This window comes from Pristis pectinata, chromosome 2, assembly GCF_009764475.1.
Source record: "Pristis pectinata isolate sPriPec2 chromosome 2, sPriPec2.1.pri, whole genome shotgun sequence".
Taxonomy (NCBI): Eukaryota; Metazoa; Chordata; class Chondrichthyes; order Rhinopristiformes; family Pristidae; genus Pristis; species Pristis pectinata.
The window spans coordinates 84454257-84480991 of NC_067406.1; the positions used below are offsets into that span (position 1 = coordinate 84454257).

Sequence of the window (26735 nt, forward strand, 5' to 3'; positions counted from 1 at the left end):
CGGGTCGCGCGGCGTCAGAGCGACGAGGCCCAAGATGGCGGCGGGCCTCGTCTTTCCGAGCGACGGGGAGAACCCGCGCGCGGGGAAGTCCTGATGACGTAGGACTTACGTCATTGCCGGTTTTTTTGGGCGGGAGTTTTTCTCCCTTAAAGGGCCCGCACAAGGCGGGAAAATAAACCAGTTCTGTTTGGCAATCCTCCGAGTAGAGTCTTGTTTTATTCCGCTGTAGCAACCGCTACAATACCAAAGTAAAATGAATAACGGTATTTTCGAACTTCATTGTTGTTAGTTTTAAATAGACTGCAAAAAGATTTTATTTTTACAAAACCATAAGATTAGATGACAACCAGTTACAAGGTTTCTGATTTCTGATGCTGGAGGTCAAAATATTTGAGTAAAGTCTAACGATTTAACAGTAGATTTTGATATATCTAAATAGACATCTAAATAATTCAAAATTATTTTTAAACCTGTACTTGGAATAAATTAGTTATTTCTCTGAAATAACAGAGAACCCGTACTTATTCATATGTGAATTTTATGAAGGTAGTAAAGGTATGATATCAAAATTGTTTATCTATTTTACTGTAATATTTTAATTTTTGGCACATAGATTCTAATAAGTGCTTATCAGCTCTGTACTTTTTCTGTTTCATCAATCTTTGTCTTTCCTTTCCACAGATTTCCAAACACAATTCCAGAAAACAGTAGTAGTCCCAATGTTCGATTCAAACAGAATTTCTTCCAGCAGTCTTGAGGACTGTTTATGTCCAGTGAGTATATCTGTTTTAGAAAGAGCAGAATATACATTCAGATAAATCAGTATCTTAAGTTAAAAGAAATTTTACATGCATGTTTATAAAACAATTTTTTTTATTTAGAAATATAATTGAGTGGTCATAAAAAGTTTATTTATTACTATTTTGATTAATAACATAACTTTAAAGTCAGCCATTTTCTATTCTTAGATTAACACTAATTCTTAGATTAACCTCTGAGATTTGTTATTCAGCAACAAAGGCAAAATAATCCCAGTTATAATAAACGTTCACAGAGAGACCCTGGATTACATGGATGATTTCCCATACTTCAGGCCCACCTGTCAGCGAAGGCAGATATCAATGATGAAATTCATCATCGCCTTTAATCACCAGCACAACCTTAAGTCAATTGAAGAAAAGGGTGTTTGAAGATCAAGACCTTGAACCTAGCACAAAACTCAGTCTACCAGGCAGTACGTATCCCTGCCCTCCTATATGCTTCAAAGATCAGGCATCCCAAGGCACTGGAAATATTACCACCAATGCTGACACCGAGTTCACTGGAAGGATAAGTGAACCATCTCCCAAGTGACATCCCCTACATTGAGGCACTAGCTACTTTCATCAGCTGTGTTGGGAGGCCATATTGTTCACATGCCCAGCACAAAACTCACAAAACAGATGTTCAATTCCTAGCTCTGTTGTGGGAGGAGATTAACAAGTGGACAAAGAAAATGATTTAAGAACATGCTCAAGCTTTTCTAGAAGAAATGCAACATTTCCACTGACTCCTGGCAACCTCTGGCCCATGGCACTCAAAGTGGAGAAGGACCATTCGGGATTGTACTCAGAACGCATTGGGAGCACACGGAAGCCCCACATAAGCATTAGAAGTGCACCACCTCACAATCTACAAAATTTCCCCATTAAGTGTATAGCACCCAGGATAATCTAGTTAAATTAGAAGATCTGTATGTGTTGCAAAATGTCCAGTTTATTCCTTTCCTTGTGATGCATCTGGCCTGGAAGTTAACTCATGCTGTCATAAACTGGTTGCTGGGAATGATTTTTACATCTGAATAAATAAACCCAGATTACACCCACTTGTATGAAATTGACACTCAATGGACAACTGCTAAGTGTCACCGTTGCTTTAGGCTGCAGACCTACAGACTGAAAATTTCCTATCTCATATCTTAATCTTTGTCATCTCCATGATAAACAAGTTCACCTTTTTTTAAAAAATTTTATTTACAGCGTGGTAACAGGCCCTTCCGGCCCAACGAGTCCGCGCCACCCATTTTAAACCCAAATTAACCTACCCGTACGTCTTTGGAATGTGGGAGGAAACCGAAGCACCCGGAGGAAACCCACGCAGACACAGGAGAACGTACAAACTCCTTACAGACAGGGACAGGAATCGAACCCCGATCGCTGGCGCTGTAATAGCGTCGCACTAACCGATATGCTACTGTGCTGCATATGAAGTATGAAAACATTTAAAATGTTTTCTCCTGTACTTGGACTCTCAAGTGAATTACCCATTTATCAACATCTTTTTGGAGTAAAGAACTTATATAAATCATCTGTGATGTGAACTGTCAAGGCATTACAATTCTGTTGATATGCTTATACAGATTGCGTGACTTTGCAGTTCAAACAAAGTACAATCAGAACAACAACCCGTTATGCAAAATAGAAGGTAGTAAACACAGCATAATAATTTACAAATTCCTTACTAATTTCCACAAAGATGCAATTTCCAATGTTGCACAGGAGGAACATATTCAAATTTTGTGTTAAACAAAGGGATAAGACTGACTTCCAAAACAAGATATACTTGTTATTATCTTACTATCCCCACATGTCATTTGATGTTTATTTTCTATCTGCATGCAACAAAGTGAAAATACACTACATAATATACTGATCCTTGGGTCAGGTCCTAGGATAAAATTTGAGGTTTATAAGAGAATTCAAAATTCAAAAGATGCTCAATGTAATCTATTTAGGCAGGTTCTAATCACAAGACTGAAGGCTATTAGGAGAAGTGTGCCAAGGTGTACGTACACAATCTACACATAATGTTCATAGTGAAGGATAAGTGAACCATCTCGATGGTACCGAGAGTGCACTGGGAGCACACAGAAGCCCTGGATAAGCATTAGAAGTATACCATCTCACAATCTACCCACCCACCCAGCCCATTAGCAACCTCTTGCCCCATTTGGGGAAAGAGTCTATGGTTCCCACATTGGCCTCATCAGCAAATTCAGCACCCACAATAAAAGTGAAGCAGGCCATCCTCAATTCCAAGAGAACTCCTAAGATGAAGGAGACATAATCAATGAGTTTATAAGGTCAGAAAAAAATAAAGGAAAGACAGCCAGAGAAGGTTGAATGAGAGTGGATAAATTCTATGTCAAATTAGGGACAGAAAGTGAAATTAAAAAAGAGGAAAGATAAAAATAAAATAAAGAAAGCAGATCAACATTTAAAATTTTTAAATTTGACTTTGACAACCATTCTCGACCTAGAAGAATGAAGCTTCACACTTCTAGTTATCCATCAGAGCTTTCATTGAAGGTGCAAACTTACACAAGGGTAGCTACTTGTATTAAAAATTCAAATTCAATGAACTTCTGCGCTGGTTATTCATTAGTGATCAAAATGTTCATTGTGAGCTCTTCTGAACAATTAAAGTTCTAATCTTGTTCAGATCTGTTTATGTAGCTGAAAGCAGAGCCAAATTGCAATGTTAAATTGGTAATTTCTTACAGAATGCAATTTACGTAGGGTCTGTAGCCACAAAACTGGATAGGCATTCCCCTTAAATTATACTACTATGGTGTTAATTTATTAAAGCATTAAAGCATTCGATGGCAACTTGCAGGGGATTTGGCTTCCTTACAACATACAATATTTTAAAAGGAAATATCATTCCTGTGCTAAAGCGCAGCTACTGTCTTTATAAGGAAGGGGATAAAAAGTAAAAACTTAATTCCAACCCAACTCCAGCCTCATTTAATTATAAAAAGAACATTTTCTGTACCATTCATACGTCCTGTACTCTAAAAGACAACTACAAACTATCATACCTGATGGACTAGATGAGCTCCCACAGCGACCATAGCTGCATAGTAGGGTAACGTCTGTTCACTGTTTACTCCTACCACTGTCAATCCTGTCAGCATGACTGTACTAAATCCCATTAGCCATTGTTTGGTCTGTTCTTGAAACTTCAGTGCAGTTGATTTCACTCCTACCAGAATATCATCTGCTTTATCCTAGATACAAAAACCCAAAATAGCAGAAGCTGAGGAACAGTAAGTCACATTTTAAAAAAAAGATGTTGTTTTCTCATGATAATCATGCACCCAAAACTAAGATATCTAACAGTTCATAACAGGTGCATGAGTATCTGGAAACAATACTTCTCTTCAACAGAAAAATATTACAACTAATGTTTCTTTGTATGGTATACACAGAATGAAATAGAGATCAATGACAATGCTTTTAAAATTAAACATTAAAATTTCAGTAAATGTTACACATCCCAAATTTAAGAAGGGAGAAAAACTCTTATATTTTGTATGCAGAACAAAATTTTCCATATGCATTGCAGCTATGTTTTGTTTTAAAACTAGTATCCTCACTATTAAAAGATTAATTATACATGACTAAATGAAACACAATACATTCATAATTACATTTTGGATTCATTCAAGTTATGGTTAAAAGAGGGCAAGACACTTTCTGTTGAAACACACACCACTTCAGCATATAACAAGTAGAATAACAGTATGTGACCGATGAGGTCTTAAATAAATCTTTCTTTATCAGTAAATGCAACAAAAACATCTTAAACATTGCACTGCTAAATTAATAGGTGGACAACAGATGTTCCAGTAAAGCAAATGTTTTAACAGGAGTTAACTGCACAAGAAGGCAAAAGCATAAAAGTTTGAGGTACCAGTACAATTTTCTTGTGATGTGATGACTGGAATTACATTTGTTTCTCTCAATGTTGCCTAACTAGCGTTGTCTATAGTTCTCGCAAAACCTTCCTGCTCCCATATTCTATGCCACAGAAAATATGAGCTACATTGTGAAAGAGTATATTGAGCTGGAAATTTCTCCATGTGGAAAAATGCACGATGCAACAACATTGCACAAGGTTTCCGTCCATAATGGCCTAAGCATGAGAAACTTTGGGTGGGGGGGGCGGCCCAAAGAGAAAGGACTGCAGGATGGACAGGCAGGAAGGATCATTCCTGGAGTCAGGAACAATTGTGCAATGGAGCACTGCTGGTTGAAGGGAGGGGTTGGTCAGGGATATAGGAAGACAGTTGTGGGTGAAGACAAACAAAAGATCAATCCAGGGCTGCCGGAATATAGAAAGCTGCAAGAATATTCATCAAACACTAATTATATATTAATGATTAGACTTAAATGTAGATTATATGATAAAGATGCTTGAAGATGATATAGAAATAGAAGATATGATTGATAGTAAGAAGAACTTTTGAGTTGAGTAAGTTATAAAAGGTTTGGTCAGTTGGACAGAAAAGTGGCAGAGTTCAGTCTAGAAAAGTATGAAGTAATGCAAATGGGGAGGTACAACAAGAGAATACATAATAAATGGCAGGTGTGGAGGAGTAGTGGGATCTTGCAGTGAATGCCCATAGATCTTAAAGGTAGCAGTTCAGGTCAGTAAAGTGCATATTATAAAATGCATCCCTTTATTTTCTGTGGCATAGAATATAGGAGCAAGTAGGTTATGCTACAACTGTATGCAACACTAGTTTGGCAACATCAAAAGTCAGAAATATAATTCTAGTCATCACATCAGAGGAGAAATATGATTGGACTGGAGTGGGCCTTTAGGATATTTGCAAAGATGCTGCTGAGACAGAAAAATTTTAGATATAAGAAAACACCGGATATGCTGGGGTTGTTTTGTTTTGGAACAGACGAAGCTGAAGGAAGATTTTGTTGAGGTATACAAAATTATGAGGACCTATTTGTCTTAGCAGAGGGTCAAGAACAAGACAGCATAGATTTAAAGTAATTGGTGGAAGGACTAGAAGGGAGATTTTTTAAAATTTAAAACAACATCAACCTCATGTTTTGGGTCAGACTGTATTTTCCTCCCATTTCCTTGATGCATGTTGATATTTTTCTGTTTTCCCATCTAAAGCCAATATAAATACAAGTTGTTTGTCTACCATTGGAATGTTATTGTTTGCTGAAATGCAGTGTTAGCTGTTCCTCTCAAATAACCTAACTTAGATTTTAACAACTTCTGTGAGGCTGTGTGGTTTGGTCAGGATGCTAGGAAACTGACATTTAGATAAACCATAATTTATTACCTTACCTGATGTGCATAAATAGTGTCATATATCAATGTCCACATGACACCAGAGATATAAAGTGGTAGGCAAATTGACCAATCACAGGAACCCTTCACAGCAGACCAACCTAAAAGTGCTCCCCAGTTGAATGTAAGACCTATAAGACAATAATTTTTGGGATAAATCAACTATAAATTATAAAAGACTTGCCCCAAATCTCAGTGGGCATCAAACTGCTGGAGGAGGGATATTAAATGTAAAGTAAAACAGGTGTTTACCAACTGGCATCTTACTTCAAACCACTGCCTCAAACATCTCAAGCAAAAAGAAGTTCCTATTTAAGAATGGCACAAGCAACAGCTTCCTCTCTTGAAATAATTTTACTAAGACAGGAGAGCTCCTAATATACTTCATCCACAGCATCTTACAAAAATTTAATCCTACTTCTGATAAATAAGTTACTCAATATATATCTTGTCAAACGTAAGTACATTGACTCCATACAAAAATTGAAATACCAAAGATGGACAAGTGGAATGTAATTATTTCTACATTCAAAGACATGAACGTCACCAACTCAATGGAAGGGAGATGTGAATAACTCAAAGGCTACAAGTAGTCTAGGAATAGCAATTTGTTCTTACAATGCTTTTTTGTTTAAGACTGTTCAAAAAAGCTATATTAAAAGACTGTTAAAGATGGTGTAAAAGGAATCATTAAAAAGGAGTGAAACTACACAGCATCCAAAACAAGGCAGGAGATTTGGAGGCAGTAACATATAGCAATGGATCATGTGGTCAGCATAACTGAAATTTGGCTACAATCAACAACAGAACTGATGTTTAAATCTCATATATTATAACATAAGAAAAGATGGGCAAGGAAATAGTTGAGAGGAGTAGTAGCGAGGAACATGGGCGGTAGATTTAGTCCTTTGAAAGAAGTTACAGGTTAAATAATTCTCTGGCAGCTCGACAGAAATGCATCATATTGCATCTCAATTGCTAGATCCCTTAACTTTAGCCAATAGTGCAGAGCAAATTATTCAGCAAGTGGCTTCCATTGAAGGAACATAGATCTCTTTTTCTTAGTACACAGTAAAAAAAAGCACAATGCAATAAATTAGGTATCAGTCTCACCTTACTGAATTTTTAACTTGCTTTAAAAGCTATTTCCTTCTCAACTCAACATATAACAAAGTAAAATGGTAATGAGAGAACTTTAATATGTTTTTCAAAAAGAACTTAACTAATCCAAGTTATAGCATTTTACTTATAGCTGTGGACTTCAAGAAGTTTTTCTCCCCTGCTGGTGGAACTACTGTGAAATCACTAAGTTCTTCCTTACCCAGAATTAACTGTGGCCAATAAGTTAGCCTCTTCATCAGAGGGTAGGTGACCACGAGACCCAGTGATGCAGCTCCAAGTGCAATACTGTCAATTTAAAGAAAAGAATATCCCAGAAGATTTGGAAAAATATAGGATTACCAGAAGCAATTAAACTTAAATTGGAATAGCATGCATAACACATGACTATTTTAAATAAATTACATTAAACAATTTAATCTTAAATGCTTATAAAAGCAAACATAAAGCTTCCAAAAAGATGTTTTGGTGCAAATTCTGTTTGCTCCAGGATATTCTGAGAATTAAACGTACATTTAAACAATTATGGCTGCATAAACTTAATATCTTACCAACTTATTATGAAAATAGTATTAAATTCTAGTTTCTTGATTATATAACACCAAATATTAAAACATTATCAGTAAAATGAAACATTAGTACTGACTTTCACTAACAGGAAAACACTGCCCACTTCAGACCCTTTATAAAAACGATAATTTTAGAATTTATTCGTACACAATGCAAGGTCATATTCAATCTGACCCACCAGCTACCCCCCATTCCCCTCCATGCCAGCCATATGATCACACTTAAACTTTTCAGCCACATGGCTCCCAACAACCCTAAGGCATTACTGCCATAGCCATCCCACGGAATACAACACGTTGCATCCCAAGGCCCAACTCAAGCACTGCTCTAATGGTCTTTGACAATTCCCGTTCCACTGTTTTTAAATGTCTCTGATAATCAGTTTTAAAAAGTTGAATTAAATAATTAAAATTTTAAAAATATAAGAAGTAACATTCAAACATGCTTTAAATTACTGTTAATTAAAAATTCAAATATGAATTTAAAAATAAACAAATAGCAGCTACATTTACTTTTCATAAAACTCAATGACTCCATTTGAACTCGAGGAGCTGTATTAGCAGCACCAGCTATGGTCCTACAACTCGGTATATTTTGAAACCATCCTGGACTCAGCAGTGAGATGCACCAGCATCTGATCTCCAGCACATTCTATAATAAGTCACAGGCACAGATGTCCAGATTATGCTAACAGCTGGCTGGCCACCTGCGCAATTGGCCATAATCATGTTTCAGGGATCACTGTGTACATTTCCAGTCACTGAAAACAGTAAACCTAATCAGTTGAGGATATTAACTAACCCAATCTGGACAGTAATGTAGGAAATAAGGCTCAACTATCTTCAGCGTGGAAGACCGAGTTAAATATGATCAACCTACTTTCCTAACAAAAGATTGCCCTATAATAAGGTTGCATAGAGTTGTTTGCTTTAGTGCTGTATGACTGAAAATCTACTTACAACAGAGTAAAACATAGTAACAATCATATCTGGGTCATTTCACATCAGTTGAAATTTGGGTGCTTCAGTGTTGTGTTAAGCTTGCACATCTGATGTGATTTATTTGCCAGATAAGCATCAATTACATCATTTCCTGTGCAATCCTCCTCGTGTGGTATTTTGGGAAAAATTAGTCAACAATGTCCCAGTCACAAACACTCCCATGAAAACTGATTCTTCACAACACACTGCCAGTTTCAGAGCCACAAAGAAAGTCCTGTTAATTATCTTTTACTTTTTGATATCCCCATATTAAACCAGAATTTTGCACCACCCCAACCTCTAAGCTTGCTGATGCTGACCTTCTGATTGGGCTAGGCACCAATACCGTCACCACGAATTTTTGCCCTCCCATCTACCCAGTGATCCCCAATCTTCCACCCCTATTTACCTGTCGCTGTCACTGTCACCTCTCAGCAACTGCAACGTAACCCCTCATTACCCGCCCTCCCACAACCACATACACTTACCTGATCACTGACCCAGCCTCAGAATGAAAGGGCCTACTACCATTGTCCCACAATCTTGGTCTGAACCTTGGAGATGTGCCACCCTTGTTTGATAGCACCTAATGCTGGGAGCTTTGCACCATGCACGATGAAATAGAAGCAGGAGTAGACCACTTAGCTCCTCGTGTTTTCTCCACCATTCAATAAGATCTTGACTGGCCTTTTACCTCAGCATCACTTACTGCAATAAGCCTTTATCACTTTATTCTCTTAACACCTAAAAATCTATAGATCTCTGCTTTGAATATCCTCAGAAACTACACCTCCACTGCCCCCTTGGGTAGTGAATTCCAAAGACTCTTCACTCTTTAGGTGTAGAAGTTTCTTTCCATCTCTGCCCTCAATAGCCAATCCTTTATTTTGAGATTGTGGTTGTTGGTTCTAGAGAGCTCAGCCAGGGAAACATTAATTCCTCATCTATCCCATCAAGCCCTTTAAGAATTTTATATATTTCAATGATATCACCTCTTATTCTTCTATACTCAAGACAGTACAGGCCTCGTTTGCCTTATGCCTGCTCGTACGACAAACCCACAATCCCAGGTGAAGTCTGCATAGCACAGCTGTGACTATTTAATGCGCTCACTACCATGTTCAATGAGCTTGAACTTCACCAATTCTCCTAGAAAGATGCCTCAATACATTGGGACTGCCTTTTTAACCCAATAACATTGGGTTAAAAAAAAATCAGTAAATGTAGCTAATTTATTTCTCTCATTCCATTTACACTAATCAAATAACAGAAATTGACCTATTAGAAATACAAGTGCAGCCGCTTCACTTACCTGTAATAATTTAAACACAAGAGAACAGTAAGTGCTAGGCTCAGCTGACCACCCAAAAACACAAGGGCCTGAAACCGACTGATTTCTCCAGCAGCTATAGGCCGATTTTCAGTTCTGGCAACCTGTTCAAGATCAGAGGGAATACATGATGACTAACAGGAATCCTTGAGAACACATATGTTGAAAGATAGCACAAGAAATGAAACCTGGCAATGAGATAACAGCAGTCTGTATTCAATTTGCAAATTAAAATAAACAATGCTGTAAATCACAACAGGTCAGGCAGAATCAATGAAACTAAGGAGAGAAACAAACTCTCACCTATAATTAAAAAAGCAAAAAAACTTCAGGTGCTGGAAATCTGAAACGAAACAGGAAATGCTGGAAATAGCAGATCTAATAGATTCTGTGGCCAGAGAAACAACATTAACAGGCACTTCCTGTGAAATTATTTGCAACTTCAGAGTCCTATTGACCCCTACTACAATGGAAGAAAATCCACAATCCATTTCAATATTATACATGCAAATTTGTGTTGAAGATCCACAAATTGTTTGCACTTGGTTAAAGTGCATAAGTTTGGGGAGAAGGATTTAAAGAGGTGCTTTGTGGTTTTTAGTATATTAAAAAAAAAGCTCAGATCCCACACCAGCATTCTAATGCACCATCCTGAAGGTCTCCTATCGAAAAGCTCTTATTCTTACAGAGTTCTTTCTGTATTCCAAGAACATATAAACAGGTTAAGATGAAGGTTATTACAAGATATTTTTAAAGTGCATAAAGATTACTTACATTGATTTACTTCAATGGAAAGATTACCAGATTAAAATATTTAGGACTAGAAGTATGTCACATGGCACAATGTTTCTGTGTGGGGATCATGCAGTTTGTAAAATTGCTCTGGGTTTTCAATGCTTGTAACATATATGCTGAGGGACTGGTAAATGTGAGTTGCATTGTCAAACAGCATGCATCATGCATTTTGAGACCACTTGCACAAATGGATTTGTGCATCCAAGGCCCACAAATAGCGTGGGTCTCTCACAAGGAAGCAAATCTTAATAAGGTTCTACATTATTTAAAGGGGACCTGGTCTAAGGTTTTTGAATCTAGGGCATTAAACTCTCAGGTAGATCCTGCTCTCCCTCCAATGTCTGCTTACTATCATTCAGAACCAATCCACTCCTTTTTCTGATCAATCCCTAATCGGATTGAATTCCCAACCCTCCAACTTGGTGACATCTCCCAAAGTCTAGAACAACCCCACTTCTGAGTTTAGGCTTCTTTCTCTACCCTAAAACACATCTCTCCTATCTCAAGAGCCCACCTAACCTGTAATCCATGTCCCTCTGTTAGCTCCGCATCGGTACTCAACCCTTGTTCAATGTTTATAATGCTATGGGTCTCGTATACGACATACTAATACTGCTGAGGGATTGTGCAAAAAAAAAAGCAGGAACCTGCTCTAAAATGGGGACTCTTCTTAACAAACCACATAAACAGTGTTTTATACATAGCTTACACAGGAACAAATGAGTTCCATCAGAAAAGTTACCTTTCTATCAATGTCTTTATCCCACATGTCATTGATTGTACACCCAGCTCCTCGCATCAACATTGCCCCTGTTCCAAAAAGGGTAAGCATGGACAGATCTGGAAGGCATCCTGGCTCTGCTGCTAAACCAATGCTCCAGGTACAAGGCAAATATAACAACCAGGTCCCTAAAATATTAAATTGTAACAAACTTAAATTTTCTGATTGCCAATACAATGTTACAAAATTAAGGTCACAAAAAGTAAAAAAAATTAATATTATTGTAAATAGCATGTTGCAAGACCCACTCTAAACAGCTGAACACAACATTTAGTCCAACAATCCAGAGCAGAGGTGCCATCTTTCACACGAGATGATAAAATGAGGCTCCATTTACTCCTTCAGTTGGACTAGTAGATCTCACTGAATCATAATCATTACAGAATCAAATTATGATGAAGTCTTACATATTCTTTCTGACCAAAGTAAATGCATTAAACGGGAAGCCACAAGAGTAGATGAAAGATATAAAATGCAGAAAGGCTTGGTGGGAAGAAGCACGTATTATTCATTACTGCTGGTATTGACTAGTCCAGACAAATGTTTTTGTGCTGAAAATTCCTTACGTGTCGTTTATATCCATCATTTAAAAAAACATGCTTTCATAATTTTTGTAGTTGACTCTAGTTATTGACTGTTAGCACTGGGATGACATTCCATAATAGATTTTAAGGGATTTGCAAGTGACCTGGCACAAGTTGCACCTGCTCCCGCCTAACAATTTCAGATTTCCTGCTTCAGTGGGACTTTGCATTTACGACATTGAGGAAGTGACATTCTGCTGTACATTGGAGTTTAGTCATTCTTTGGGTTGGCATCAACAGTGATCCCTAAAAAGATATCACATCTACTTGACCCATTCCCCCCAGCCCCTCACCCTATCTTTTCACTCCAACCCAACTCAACCACACAACCCCAACACACCAATCCTCCAATAAGCCCACCCTTCTCATTCTCCCACAATTCTCACCACCCTCATGTTATTACAAACCCTCCCACATCACCTTTCCCACCAATCAGCCCCACCTCATCACCTTCTTCCCTCATTCCCCATCTCCCATTCCCTGTCTGAGCCCTCCCACCGTGTCATCCCCCTCCCCTCCGTGACTTCCCCCTCTCTCCATGTCTTTTCCCTCCCCGTCTTCCCCCTTCCCCATGTCTTCCCCAGTGTCTTTTCCCTAGCCCGTCTAACCCCTACCCCCGCGTCTTTCCCCTACCCACTCCACCGCATCTTTCCCCCCTACAACCTGGTCTTTCACCCTACCCCCCCCACCCTGTGTTTCCCCCCCCCCCCCCGTGTCTTTCCCCCTACCCCCCCCGGTCTTTCCCTCTATCCCCGCGTCTTTCCCCCACTCCCCCTGCGTCTTACCCCAAACACCCCTGCTTCTTTCCCCACTAACCCCCTGTGTCATTCCCCAAACCCCCTGCCATTCCCCAAGCCCCCCGCGTCTTTCCCCTATCCCCCCAAGTACTTTCCCCCTACCCCCGATCATTCGCCCAAACCCCACGTCTTTCCCGCCACCCCCTGGTCTTTCTCCCACTCCCGTGTCTTCCCCCCGCGTCTTTCCCCCTACACCCCATCTTTCCCCCTACCGCCCACACGTCTTTCCCCCACTCCCCCTGCGTCTTCCCCTCTCCCCTGCGTCTTTCCCCCTACCCCTCGCATCTTGCCCCTACTCTCCCTGCGTCTTTCCCCAAACCCCCCGCTTCTTTCCCCCAGCCCCCGCGTCTTTCCCCAAACCCCGTCGTGTCTTTCCCCCTACCCCGTCGCGTCTTTCCCCCGACCCCCTGGTATTTCCCTCACTCCCCGCCTTTCCCCCACCCACCCCCCGGTCTTTCCCCCTACCCCCCGCGTCTTTCCCCTACCATCCCCGCGTCTTTCCCCCAACCCCCTGCATCTTTCCCCCACTCCCCAGTTATTCCACCACTCCCGTGTCTTTCCCCCGCATCTATCCCCCAGTCCCCGGTCATTCCCCCACTCCCGTGTCTTCCCCCCGCGTCTTTCCCCTTACCCCCCATCTTTCCCCCTACAGCCCCCGCGTCTTTCCCTTATCCCCGTCCTTCCCCTAACCCCCTGCGTCTTTCCGCCACTCCCATGTCTTCCCCCCGCATCTCTCCCCTTACCCCCATCTTTTCCCCTACCGCCCCCACTTCTTTCCCCTGCCCCATCTTTCCCCTACTCCCCCTGCCTTTCCCCTACCGTACCTGCGTGTTTCCCCCTAACCCCAGCATCTTTCCCCCACTCCCCAGTCTTCCCCCCACGTCTTTCCCCCTAACCCCTGGTGTCTTCCCCCCACTCCCCAGTCTTCCCCCGCGTCTTTCCCCCTACCCCCCCCGCATCTTCCCCCACTCCCATGTCTTCCCCCCACGTCTTTCCCCCTAACCCCTGGTGTCTTCCCCCCACTCCCCGGTCTTCTCCCTACGTCTTTCCCCCACTCCCCCTGCGTCTTTACCCCACTCCCCCTGCGTCTTTACCCCTACCCCCGCTTCTTTCCCCAAAACCCCTCTTTCTTTCCCCCTACTCCCCGCGTCTTTCCCCTACCGTACCCGCGTTTCCCCCTAACCCCCTGCGTGTTTCCCCCTAACCCCAAGCATCTTTCCCCGCGTCTTCCCCCTATGCCCACGCATCTTCCCCACCCCGTCTTCCCACTGCGTCTTTCCCCCACTCCCCCCGCGTCTTCCTCCACATCTTTCCCCAAACAACCTGCATCTTTCCCCTACCCCCCTGCGTCTTTCCCCATCTTTCCCCCACTCCCCTGCATCTTTCCCCCATCTTTCCCCCACTCCCCCCGCGTCTTTCCCCCCACTCCCCCGCGTCTTTCCCCAAACCACCCGCGTCTTTTTCCCTACCCCCGCGTCTTTTCTCCCACGCCCCCCATTTCTTTCCCCTACATCCCCCGCGTCTTTCCCCCCACCCTCCCGCATCCTTCCCCCACTCCCCCGCGTCTTTCCCCCACTCCCCCCACGCCTTTCCCCCTACTCACTCCCCACAGCTTTCCCCTAACCCCCCGCATCTTCCCCTACCCCCGTGTCTTTCCCCCATGCCCCCTGCCTTCCTCCTACCCCCGCGTCTTCCACCACCCACCCGCATCTTTCCCCTACCCACTCCCCACAGCTTTCCCCCACTCCCCACAGCTTTCCCCCACTCCCCGCGCATCTTCCCCGTCTTTCCCCCACTCCCCCGCGTCTTTCCCCCACTCCCCCCGCGTCTTTCCCCCACTCCCCCCGCGTCTTTCCCCCACTCCCCCGCGTCTTTCCCCCACTCCCCCGCGTCTTTCCCCCACTCCCCCGCGTCTTTCCCCCACTCCCCCCGCGTCTTTCCCCCACTCCCCCCGCGTCTTTCCCCCTAACCCCTGCGTCTTTCCCCCGCTCCCATGTCTTCCCCTGCGTCTTTCCCCCCACTCCATGTCTCCTCCCACGTCTCTGCCCCTACCCGTCTTTCCCCAAACCCCCCGCGTCTTTCCCCCATGCCCCCTGCCTTCCCCCTACCCCCATGTCTTCCACCACCCATCCGCATCTTTCCCCTACCCACTCCCCACAGCTTTCCCCCACTCCCCACAGCTTTCCCCCACTCCCCGCGCATCTTCCCCGTCTTTCCCCCACTCCCCCGCGTCTTTCCCCCACTCCCCCCACGTCTTTCCCCCACTCCCCCCACGTCTTTTCCCCTAACCCCCGTGTCTTTCCCCGCTCCCATGTCTTCCCCTGCGTCTTTCCCCCCACTCCCTCATGTCTCCTCCCACGTCTCTGCCCCTACCCGTCTTTCCCCAAACCCCCCGCGTCTTTCCCCAACCCCACCCGCGTCTTTCCCCTACCGCCCCATCTTTCCCCCACCGCCCCATCTTTCCCCCACTCCCCTTACGTCTTCCCCGTGCCTTTCCCCCACCCCACCGCATCTTTCCCCCTACCCCCCTCGTCTTTCCCACTACCCTCCCACGTCTTTCTCCCTACCCCCGCGTCTTCCCCTGCACCCCGCATCTTTACCCCATGCTCCCTGCATCTTTCCCCTATCACTCCCCACAGATTTCCCCTAACCCCTCCGCATCTTCCCCTACCCCCGTGTCTTTATCCCATGCCCCCTGCATCTTTCCCCTACTCACTCCCCACAGCTCTCCCCTAACCCCCCCGTGTCTTCCCCTGCCCCCGTGTCTTCCCCTGCCCCCGCGTCTTTACCCCATGCCCCCTGCATCTTACCCCTACTCACTCCCCACAGCTGTCCCCTAACCCCCCGCGTCTTCCCCTACCCCCCGCGTCTTTCCCTACCCCCTGCCTTTCCCCCGCGTCTTCCCCCCTCGTCTTCCCCTACCCCCCGCATCTTTCCCTACCCCCTGCCTTTCCCCCACTACCCCGCGTCTTCCCCCCGCGTCTTCCCCCCACTACCCCGCGTCTTCCCCTGCATCTTTCCCCCTGACCCCGCGTCTTTCCCCTACTCCCCCGCGTCTTCCCCCTACGTCTTTCCGCCCTCCCCCGCCTCTTTCCCCCTAACCCCCGCCTCTTTCCCCCTAACCCCCCGCGTCTCTCCCCCACTCCCATGTCTTCCCCCGCATCTCTCCCCTACCCCCATCTTTCCCCCAACCGCCACGTCTTTACCCAAACCCCCCACGTCTTCCCCCCTACCCCCAGCGTCTTTCCCCCACCCCCCAGCGTCTTTCCTCCACTCCCCTGCATCTTTCCCCCAACCTCCCGCGTCTTTCCCCCTACCCCCCGCGTCTTTCCCCCACTCTCGTCTTCCCCCACATCTCTCCCCCTACCCCCCATCTTTCCCCCTACTGCCCCCACGTCTTTACCCTACCCACCTTTCCCCCACCACCCATGTCTTTCCCCCTACCCCCCCCCGGTCTTTCCCGCACTCCCCGTGTCTTTCCCCCTACCCCCGCGTCTTTCCCCCACTCCCCCTGCATCTTTCCCACTACCCCCCCGTCTTTCCTGCACCCCCCGCGTCTTTCCCCCAAACCCCAGCTTCTTTCCCCCAACCTGCGTCTTTCTCCAAACCCCCTCGCGTCTTTGCACCTACCCCGTGTCTTTCCCCAAAACCCCTCTCGTCTTTCCCCTACCGTCCCCGCGTGTTTCCCCCAACCCCCCACATCTTTCCCCCAACACCCCGCATCTTTCCCCCTAACCCCCGCATCTTTCCCCCACTCCCGTGTCTTCCCCCCCGCGTCTTTTCCCAAACCCCGACGTCTTTCCCCCCACTCCCTGGTCTTCCCCCTGCATCTTTCCCCCAATCGCCCCGCGTCTTTCCCCCACCCCCCTGCCTTTCCCCCACCCCTCGCATCTTTCCCCCTACCCCCAGCGTCTTTCCCCCTACCCCCAGCGTCTTCTCCCCACCCCCTGCTTTCCCCCTACTCCCGCGTCTTTGCCCCTACCCCCGTCTTTCCTCAAAACCCCCGCGTCTTTCCCCCACCCCTGTGTCTTTCCCCCGCGCCTTTCGCCCACTCCCCCCGTGTCTTTCTCCTACCCCCCCCCTTCCCCCTCCCCATTTTCCCTACTCTGCGCCATTGCCATTGGTTTACCGATGGGTTTGTCCAGCCTCATCAGTCTAAGGTAAGGCTGCACGGCCGGCGGCGCCGACCCCACCAACGCCGCCGCTGATAGGCCGCTGGTCCGCCTGACGTCCGCAGCGGGCAGCGCGCGGGCCTGCTGCTCTGGCGCCGCGAGCGCAGCCGTTACCCGCCGACTCCCGCCACTCCCCAGCGCCGCCAACAACCGGCGTGGCGCAGGACACCTCCACATCTCCAGCAGCTCCTGCAGCTTCCCCCAACACCTGTCATTGAAGGTCTCCCCTCCCGCAGCGCACCATCGCTCCCTCCCGTGGAAACGGGAGCAGCGGTGCGCACGCGTGGGTCCGCAACAGCGTCAATCAGCATCAGTGGCGGTGAATGCAAAACTCCTTCGAGAAATCAGAGAAGGGGTGGTGGTGGTGGTGAGATCGTTTCAGATGCTGTAGCAGGAGGTAATAGTCCACATCTGGAAAGAGTGGGATATAGAAGGAAGCTTCAAATGCTACAGTCGTGGCCATCTACAAGAAAGGAGTCAAGTCTGACTGTGGAAACTCCATGCTTTCTGCCACAGGAAATGTCCTGGTCCGGATTCTCCTCAACTCCCTCCTTCATGTGGATGAAGAGCTGTTCTCCAGATCGCAGTGTAGATTACATCAAGAAGCACGTTTTGTGCAGTAATCTACACTGCACCAACTCCGAGAAAAATGCAAGCAGCAGCAATAAGCCCTTTTCAACCCTACTAAATCCATCTACCAGGAAGGACTGTGAAGCATTCTCCTAAAATTTGGCTACCTATGGAAATTTGACTCCGTCTTATGTTTGCGTCACGTCACCCATGATCTTACCCAGCAGGCTGGAGCCAAATTCAGTAAAGACTGGTGTCAAACAAGACTTTATCATTGCCCCACCACTTTTCAATCTTTCTTGTTGCAATATTGCACATCCTGTCCAACAAACACCCACTAGGAGTGGAGCTAGATGTTCAGAACTCATGGGAAACTGGTCAGGCTTTGGCTAATACACTACAGAAACAGGGTCACCTAAACCTCAGCCATTGAGCTGCAGTATGCAGACAATGCTTGTGTTTGCAGACACTTTGAAGCTGAGCAACAAGGCATCGTTGACTTGTTCTTTGAAGATTACAGGTCTTACGCTCAACATCCATGAGACAACAGTTCTCTACCAACCTCCCTCGCTCTACAATACTGCCCTCCAGCAATAAAGGTTCATGATGAGACCCTGGAAAACACGAACCATTTTCCATGACTTGGGAGTGACCTCTCAGCGAAGGCAGATATTGATGATGAAATACGCCATCACTTTCATTGCATTAATACAGCCTTTGGTCGATTGAGGAAAAGAGTGTTTGAAGATCAAGACTTCAGAGCGGGTACAATACTTATTCTCTACTGGATATAAGTGATCGTAGATGCTTTTGAGACCTGGACAGCATAGAGCAGGCACATTAATGGTCTGGAAAAATAGCACCACTGCTGTCTCCATAATGTCCTTCAAATTCACTGGAAGAATAAGGGAACCAATGTCAGCATTCTCTCCTGGGCCAACATCTCCAGCATTAAGGCACTTTTTACACCTAGTCTTCTCCAATAGGCAGGCCACACCATTTGTATGCCTGATATGTGTTGCAAGCCTTGTCACAGGAAGAGATTACCCACTGGACAGACAAATAGTTTTAACAATGTGCTTAGCTTCCTTTTAAAAATTGCAACATTCTTCTTGACTATGAGGAATCCCTGACCCATGATTCCTCAAAGCAGTCAAGGAGTATTGGAGATGGTATTGAGTACCTTATGTCCATGCATTGGGAGCACACAGAAGCCCTGTGTAAATGGTGAAAGACTACCCATCTGCCTACCCTATTGGGCACTTCCCATCCCATCTGCAAGAGAGTACACATAGGCCTCATCAGTCATTTAAGAACCCACAAAACTAGAGTTTAAGCAAGTCATTCTCAATCCTGAGGGACACAATGGGTATGGTGTACAGCTAATGGGCTGAAATGTTTATTCACTAGAGAGAGGTTTAAGCTGAGTTGCACCTTAAGCTAATTATAGTCTTCCTCCTTACATTGGGGGAGTGATTTCACTTAGAGCTGGGAGTCATGAAAATTCCACATTGTTGAATTCAATCGATTCCATAATCCAATGGCACAGGTATAGCTCCTACTCTTCACAAGGAATGTGCAAGTTTCCGAAGAGCTTTATGCATATCTTGACCTTCACTGTTACCTTGCTTAGGTGACATTTGTATGTTTTTAGTAAAGGGCGATGCTAAAATTGATTGCGCATCATTTTTTCATGTGAAAATACTGATTGTGGCTGAGGTTCTTGTACAGTAAAAGGAAAGATTTCACCTTGAAATCTTTCACCTTGAAGTTTTCTTCCATATATTGTCAGGTTGCCTGTCTGGAAGAATCTAGTAAAAATCTCATAAATAATGAAAAGAGAAGAAAATGGTGTTAAAAGTGGCAGTGATCCTGAAAACCAAGTATAATTTTCTTGCTGTCCTGGCTAGTATTTACCACCCCCCCCCCCACCCAGTCAACACCAAAACAGATGAAATGGGAAGATTGCCATTGTCTGGACATGGGGTGCATGTAAATTGTTTGCCCAATTTCTTTACAACAGTGATTTCACTTAAAAATTACTTCACTGGCTATAGAGCATTTTGGGATATCCTGAGAGTATGAAAAGAGCTAATAAATGTGCAATGTAGGTTTATTAAATTAAGGCCCAGCATTAGTTGGTGACATTACCAGGGATACTGAGCAGAGAAGAAGAACTTTTCCAGAGAATAAAGTGGTGAGAAACCAGTGAATGACTTTCTATGCCATTGTTCAAAGATTGACAGCAGTATTGGCAGAAACCTGTGAGCAAGTCATTTGGCTGTGTTAGTGTCAAGGAGTATTGCAAGGAAACCTAAAAGTATAGGAATATTTACCGCCAACAAAGTGACCATCGGTGACCACACACCTTGCACATATACTTGACGCAGATGCTCTTTAACTATTCAGTACCATGCAAGATACCCAGAGAAGAAGCAAAATATTCAGAATGCAAGACTTTGTCTGATGAAGGGTCTTGACCCGAAACATCGACTGTTTATTTCCCTCCATAGATGCTGCCTGACCTGCTGAGTTCCTCCAGTACTTTGTGTGTGTTGGCCTAGTCAACTTTGAAGGAAGAAAAGGAGTGTGTTTGAACAATTGTCTAACAAATGCAATTTGCCTAGATCACACTTTTGTCGATATGTGCAGATTAGAAACTTTTTAAAAGCTACTATACCCTCTTTTCCGACACCTTACAAAACTGAAATCACGGAAAAAATTTTAGGTCTTAATCCTTATCAAAAGGGCTTGATAGCAATAATCTATGATTTAATTATGAAAATACGTCCAGAATCACTGGACCAAATTAAGAATGAATGGGAAAGCGAACTCCAGACATCTTTACCTACAGAGACTTGGAAGAAAATTCTTCATTTAGTTAATACATCTTCAATGCATGCCAGACACTCTTTGATACAACTTAAGGTAATTCACAGGACCCATATTTCAAAAGATAAGCTAGCTCGTTTTTATCACCATATAAATCCTATATGTGACAGATGTAAATCGAATGTGGCTTCTTTGACACATATGTTTTGGTCCTGTCCTCTTTTGGAAAAATATTGGAAAGACATTTTTAACATTATTTCAAATGTATTGAAGATTGATTTACAACCTCATCCTATCACTGCAGTTTTTGGATTACCAAGGATAGAGTCTGGCCATTTCTCTGCTTCCGCTAACCGTATGATTGCCTTTGTTACATTAATGGCCAAATGATCCATTTTGCTTAAATGGAAGGATCCAATACCCCCTACTACTTTTCAATGGTTCTCTCAAACTATATCATGTTTAAACTTAGAAAAAATTAGGAGTGGTACTGTTGATCCTTCGCTTAAATTTGAAGATATATTCAATATTTTCACATGATATAGATCCCCTTTCAATAACTTTTCAACTTAGAGGAACGGACTTGACGACATAATATTGCTCTGTTTCTACTGAGAAATTTTAGTCCAGTCTTTTTTTTTGTTTGTTTTTTTTTTGAAATTTTTCTGTTTAGCTTAGTTTGGTTTGATATATTGTTTATAATTTTTCTTATTGATTTGGGGATTTTTTTCTCTTTTTTTTATTTATATAATAAATCTTTTTCTTCCCTTTCTCTTATATTATTTTCATTTACTAAGAGATCGTTGGAGCTACAGATTTTTATGTTTTATTGTTCTTTATGATTATCTATGCCATGATTGTTCTCCTGATCTCTTTGGATTACATGTACAAACATTAAAGTTGTCTATGAATCTGTATTAATTTGAAAACTAATAAAAAGATTGAAAAAGAAAGAAAGGAGTGTGTCCCAAATGCTGTTGAAAGGCCACAACCAATTGCCAGTGGGTTACAGGACATGAAAGTGAGAAGAAACCTCCATAAATGGGAGTGGCAGGGTTGCAGGTGTAAGGCTGGGAGAAGGGTGGGGAGTGCTGGTAATGGTGTGTGAGTCAGGCAGGTGTGGAGGGGGTTACCAAATCAAGGTGAAACAGAGTTCGGGGAGAATGACCCAGGTTGTGAGGAAGGGTGGACTTGGGAGGAGACACAGCCACACAAGTCAAAAGAAGGATTCAGAAGTGTTAGGACAGCAATACATTGGGGACCAGGTGGACTTGTACAGGCAATTTCAATGTTAATAAGGGAGCATCACCGAAAATAGGTTAAAGCTGGGAAAATGGAGCTGACATAGAAGATTATCCATGAGCTTGCTGGAAGGCAAGGCAGGTTCAAGGGCATTATAGCCCTCTTCTGGTCTTGTTTGAACCAGAGCATCTTGTCTTAGTAAATTCAGAAACTCACTCACTTAAAAGCTTAATATACTCTCTTGCTTTCTTGAATAGTCCAGGTGAGAGTTGTACCGTTGCCTAACATGATGCAAGCAGTTTAATTAACAAAAAAATGTCAGGTGTGAACTTATTTACCTTCTGTTGGCAGTTCAGTATTGGTTTATTATTATTATTGTCACATGTACCTTGTCACATCAAACTTGCTGCCTTCTCCTCAAACCTATTGTTGTATTAGCAAGGTATTTCCTTACCATTAGGTTCTTGACAAGTACAGGTTCATTGCCAACACCGTGGATTGTTCACTAAAAAGTGGTCTGTAAAATTGGTTTTGATGAATTTTATTCACATTAGTAAATTTATTTCTTGTTAAACAAGAAGTGCAGCGTTTTCCACACATGCTGCATGCTTCCAGATATATACTGTATCAGCATACTTTTATTTAATTAATAGAACTATGAATAAATGCACAGAATTCCAATAGATGGAGTTCTTGCAGTAAATGCACACAGTTTGGAGAAGAGAAGCCACAACCATGGAAAGGAGGAACAAACTATATTTACATTAGTGCCATTGGCAAGTCCTCAACTGTACCAAAGCAGTTTTCAATGAAGTGCTTTCTAAATATTTTATTGTCAGGAATCATGGCAGCCAGTTAAAGCTCAAGTTCCACAAACAGTATGTAAGTAAATTACCAGGTAATATTGGCCCACATAAACTGATTTTTCTTTAAAAGATCTGTGGAATATTTAACATCCATTCAGGATTTCGAATGGAGCCACCTTTTCATTTTCAACTACTTAGCAATGCAGCTTTCCCTCAATCCTGCATTGAAAATCAGCCCAGATTTTACCTTCAGGTTTTTGGAGTGGGTCACGAGCCCAGTCCTAAATCCTATTACAAAGTCAAGATAGACATTATTACAACATAAGTATTTATAAGAAAGGCCAGTCGTCCAATCTCAGAAAACATAATATCTTTTTTTTAATGCCCTATAAATTTCAGTGTTTTCTAACAATGTACCACAGGAAAATCTTAGATAATGTATGTTATAAATGTTACCATTGAAAAAATACTTTTTTTTTAACTGAATTAAATTCACAAGACAACAAAGTTATGTTTAAATCAGGTTTCAGATGAAGCAACAAGCTGGATAAAATGAAGCTGTTTTGACATAAGATAGGAGGGGTTTAGAGGGATATGGGCCAAATGTGGGGAAATGGGACTAGCTTGGTGGGCACCATGGATGACTTGGGCCGAAGGGCCTGTTTCCATGCTGTATTATGCTATGACTCTATGTACTGAGATACAGTGAAAAGCTTTTGCCATCCAGGCAGATCATGCCATACATAGTTACATCGAAGTAGTAGAAAGTAAACAGAATGCAGAATATAGTCTTGTAGTTACAGAGAAACTGCAGTGCAGGTAGACAAATAAAGTGCAAGGGCCACAATGAGGTAGATTGGGAGATCATGAGTTCATTCTTTAGCATATGAAAGATCCATTTAAGAATCTGATAACAGTGGGATAGAAGCTGTCTTTGAGTCTGGTGGTTCGTGCTCTCAAGCTTTTGTGTCTTCTGCTCAACAGGAGAAGAGAGAGTGACTGAGGTGGGAGGGGTCCTTGATTATGTTAGTTGCTTTCCCAAGGTAGCGGGAAGTGTAGACGGAGTAAATGGAGCAGAGGCTGGTTTGCGTGATGGACTGGTCTGCGCTCAAAACTCTGCAATTTCCTGAGATCATAGGCAGAGCAGTCGCCATATCAAGCTGTGATGCATTTGGACAGGATGCTTTCTATGGTGCATCTATAAAAATTAGTAAGAGTCACCGGGGACATAGCAAATTTCCTCGACCTTCTGAGGAAGTAGAAATGTTGGTGTGCTTTTTTTGCCCGTAGCATCCACATTCTCTCTTCTCATCACTGAATCCAGTGAAAGAGCCCTGATCGGCTGAATTGTGAGGCAAGCTGCATTTCACATCCAGCCCCTCAGCTTTATGCCAGGGAAGGCTGCTGTACACAACACAATCCTTTGAATGGGGTTGCTGATCAAGGTAAAGTGAAGGTAAGTGGTTTGTTTATTTTTCTTTATTTTACTACAACTCAAAAATATGAAATGGTCATATTGGTCACTTAGCCAAGTGCGTATCAATTCCTTTTGGCCTGAGCCTGGAACATAGGGAATTGAGATTAAATATGACTTTTTCACAACCAAACCTTGACAGCCTTGAGCTCTTCCCTGTGTCACTTGCTGCCATGATGTATCAGTTCTGCAAGTAACACTTGGCTTAAGAAAATAAAATGTGTCAGGTGTAGATGAAATTCCAATGAGGGGTCTATGCATGGAACATTGGCCCAGATTTTGTAGTAAAAACAACAGTAAACTAACAGCTTAGTTCTTTGGCTGCTGCATTTCCTATATTTGAACATTTGTAATCATTTGTAAATTTCCCCATTACCCCTTTCTTTCCTTCCCCTTTAAGCTGTTAAGCATTACAAAACCTGTTGAACAATTGGCATTTTCAATGTGAAAAATTGTTCCAGTACAGAGCAGGATGCATTTCTTGCACTGCCAAAGTTATGCTTTGCTTGTTTGAATCCTCGTTAGTGCTATTTCATAATTTTCCACCAGAGGGTAGAAAAGGATAGCTTCAGGATATGTATGTTGATTTGCCTTACTTTCATTCTCTAGTAGATGGAGAAGGGAGTCACAGTACCTGCATTCAAAGGGCTGACTGAGAAATTGCAGCTGCAAACTCAGATTAAGTTCTTTGTTTGAACCAGGTTGAGAATGTTAGGCAAAGGCAGACACTCATTGTGCTATCTGATCCTTCTGACATACGCTCCATCTAATCTGAAAGTGTTGTAATTCTTTAGCAAAATGACAGCCTGCTCTCTTTTCTCATATCGTCATGCTATGCTTGACAATTTATAAAACAGCTTATTAGCTTTTGCTGACTGTTGCAGTTCAAAAGAATGAGAGGGGAAGCCACTAAGATTGTGGGAAGGATTTAAGGAATAGGTGGCCCTTTCTGCGGGCTGGAGTGTCTGGATTTAGGAGGGCACAGTCTCAGGATAATGGATTGGCCATTTAGGACTGAAATGAGGAAAAATTTCTTTACTCGCCGAATTTTTTTTCAGAAGTCTCTGGAATTCTTTGCAGAAGTTTAGTTAACAAGCTGAGATCATAAGATTTTCGAACAAGAGGTGGCTTTCTTGGGGCACTGGATCAGCCACATTATTTTGATCAAGCTCAATGATCTCTATGGCCCACCATTCTTATTTCTATTGTTCTTACTTATGCTATCTGTAGTTCCATTCACATGGGCAGCTGTCCTGCGCCTCAAATGACCATTTCTCTCGTGCCGTCTTAGATAGTTATAGGGAGGTTTTGCAGCTTGATACTTCTGGTTTGCATCCTCATTTGATAATTGGAAAAATTAAAAAATTTGGTAGGAACCCAGGCAGTACATGACACAGAATTGTCTCCCCATTGTGGATGGTAACTATTGGGTCCATCAACATTCACATTCTAAGTTACAACATCTACTTCTGGTTCAAAGGCTACAGACCAAATCTATAAGGTCTGTCTCTAAGTCGGCAAACTATTTGACTGTGGGCAGGAGTGATAACCACTAAGATAATTCATTCGCAGATGTTTTCCAACAGGGCACACTGGATTGCAATCTTGAAAAGGAACTATGGTTGATTTTCAGCCCCATTCAAACCCACTGAAAATCAGATCAACTGCGGTGTGCACAAGTAAGGGAGGTAAGTTCACCCTTATGATTTGAATGACTCAGAACCTCACTTGTACTTAACAACTAAACCACTGCAGGCACTGAAGATGTTAAACTTTATTTTTCAATTCCATACTCGGTATTCCCTATTGACTGGGAACAACACCTCAAATATACTGCCAGATTCATTGTAATAGTTACAAAAGAATGTTACAATTTGTCTGCCATAATCACAAATAGCTGTTGAGGAAGAGGTAGATAGCCATGTATGACAGAGACATCTGTGGAGCCAGATTCTTCTGGAATATATACTGATTTTTTTACATTGTCTTCCTTTTTCAATCTTTTTATTAGTTTTCAAATTAATACAGATTGATATATAGCATCAATATTTATACATGTAATACAAAGAGATCAGGATAACAATCATAGCATATATAATCATAAAGAACAATAAAATATAAAAAATATCTGTAGATCCAACGATCTCTTAGTAAATGAATATAATATAAAAGAAAGGAAAGAAAAAGATTTATTATATAAATTAAAAAAAAACCCAAATCAATAAAAAAAATTATAAACAATATAAACTAAAAAAAAACTTTAAAAAAAAACAAACAACAAAAAAAAGAGAAAAAAAAACTGGGCTAAAATTTCTCAGTAGAAACAGAGCAATATAATGTCGCCAAGTCCGTTCCTCCAAGTTGGAAAGTTATTGAAAGGGGATCTACTTCATGTGAAAATATTGAATAAATGGACTCCAAATATCTTCAAATTTAAGCGAAGGATCAACAGTACCACTCCTAATTTTTTCCAAGTTTAAACATGATATAGTTTGAGAAAACCATTGAAAAGTAGTAGGGGGTATTGGATCCTTCCATTTAA

At 42.9% G+C, this 26735-nt stretch overlaps 1 protein-coding gene across 1 annotated transcript; it reads right to left on the reverse strand.

Annotated features, from left to right (window-relative positions):
• Positions 1-221: 221 nt before the first annotated feature.
• coq2 (coenzyme Q2 4-hydroxybenzoate polyprenyltransferase) lies at positions 222-17571 on the reverse strand. The gene is made up of 7 exons (XM_052043795.1): positions 17227-17571; positions 11678-11844; positions 10123-10244; positions 7463-7548; positions 6139-6272; positions 3860-4048; positions 222-783 (listed from the first exon to the last, which is right to left on the reverse strand). Exons 1-7 carry the CDS (start codon positions 17444-17446, stop codon positions 631-633), a joined length of 1071 nt encoding a protein of 356 aa, XP_051899755.1. The 5' UTR covers positions 17447-17571; the 3' UTR covers positions 222-630.
• Positions 17572-26735: the final 9164 nt, after the last annotated feature.

Coding starts and splice junctions, on each gene's coding strand:
- coq2 (XM_052043795.1), bottom strand. CDS start 17,446: ATGTGGAGGTGTCCTGCGCCACGCCGGTTGTTGGCGGCGCTGGGGAGT. Junction 11,845..17,226: donor GAGGCTGGACAAACCCATCG/GTAAACCAATGG, acceptor TTAATATTTTAG/GGACCTGGTTGTTATATTTG. Junction 7,549..10,122: donor TTGTGTTTAAATTATTACAG/GTAAGTGAAGCG, acceptor TTAAATTGACAG/TATTGCACTTGGAGCTGCAT.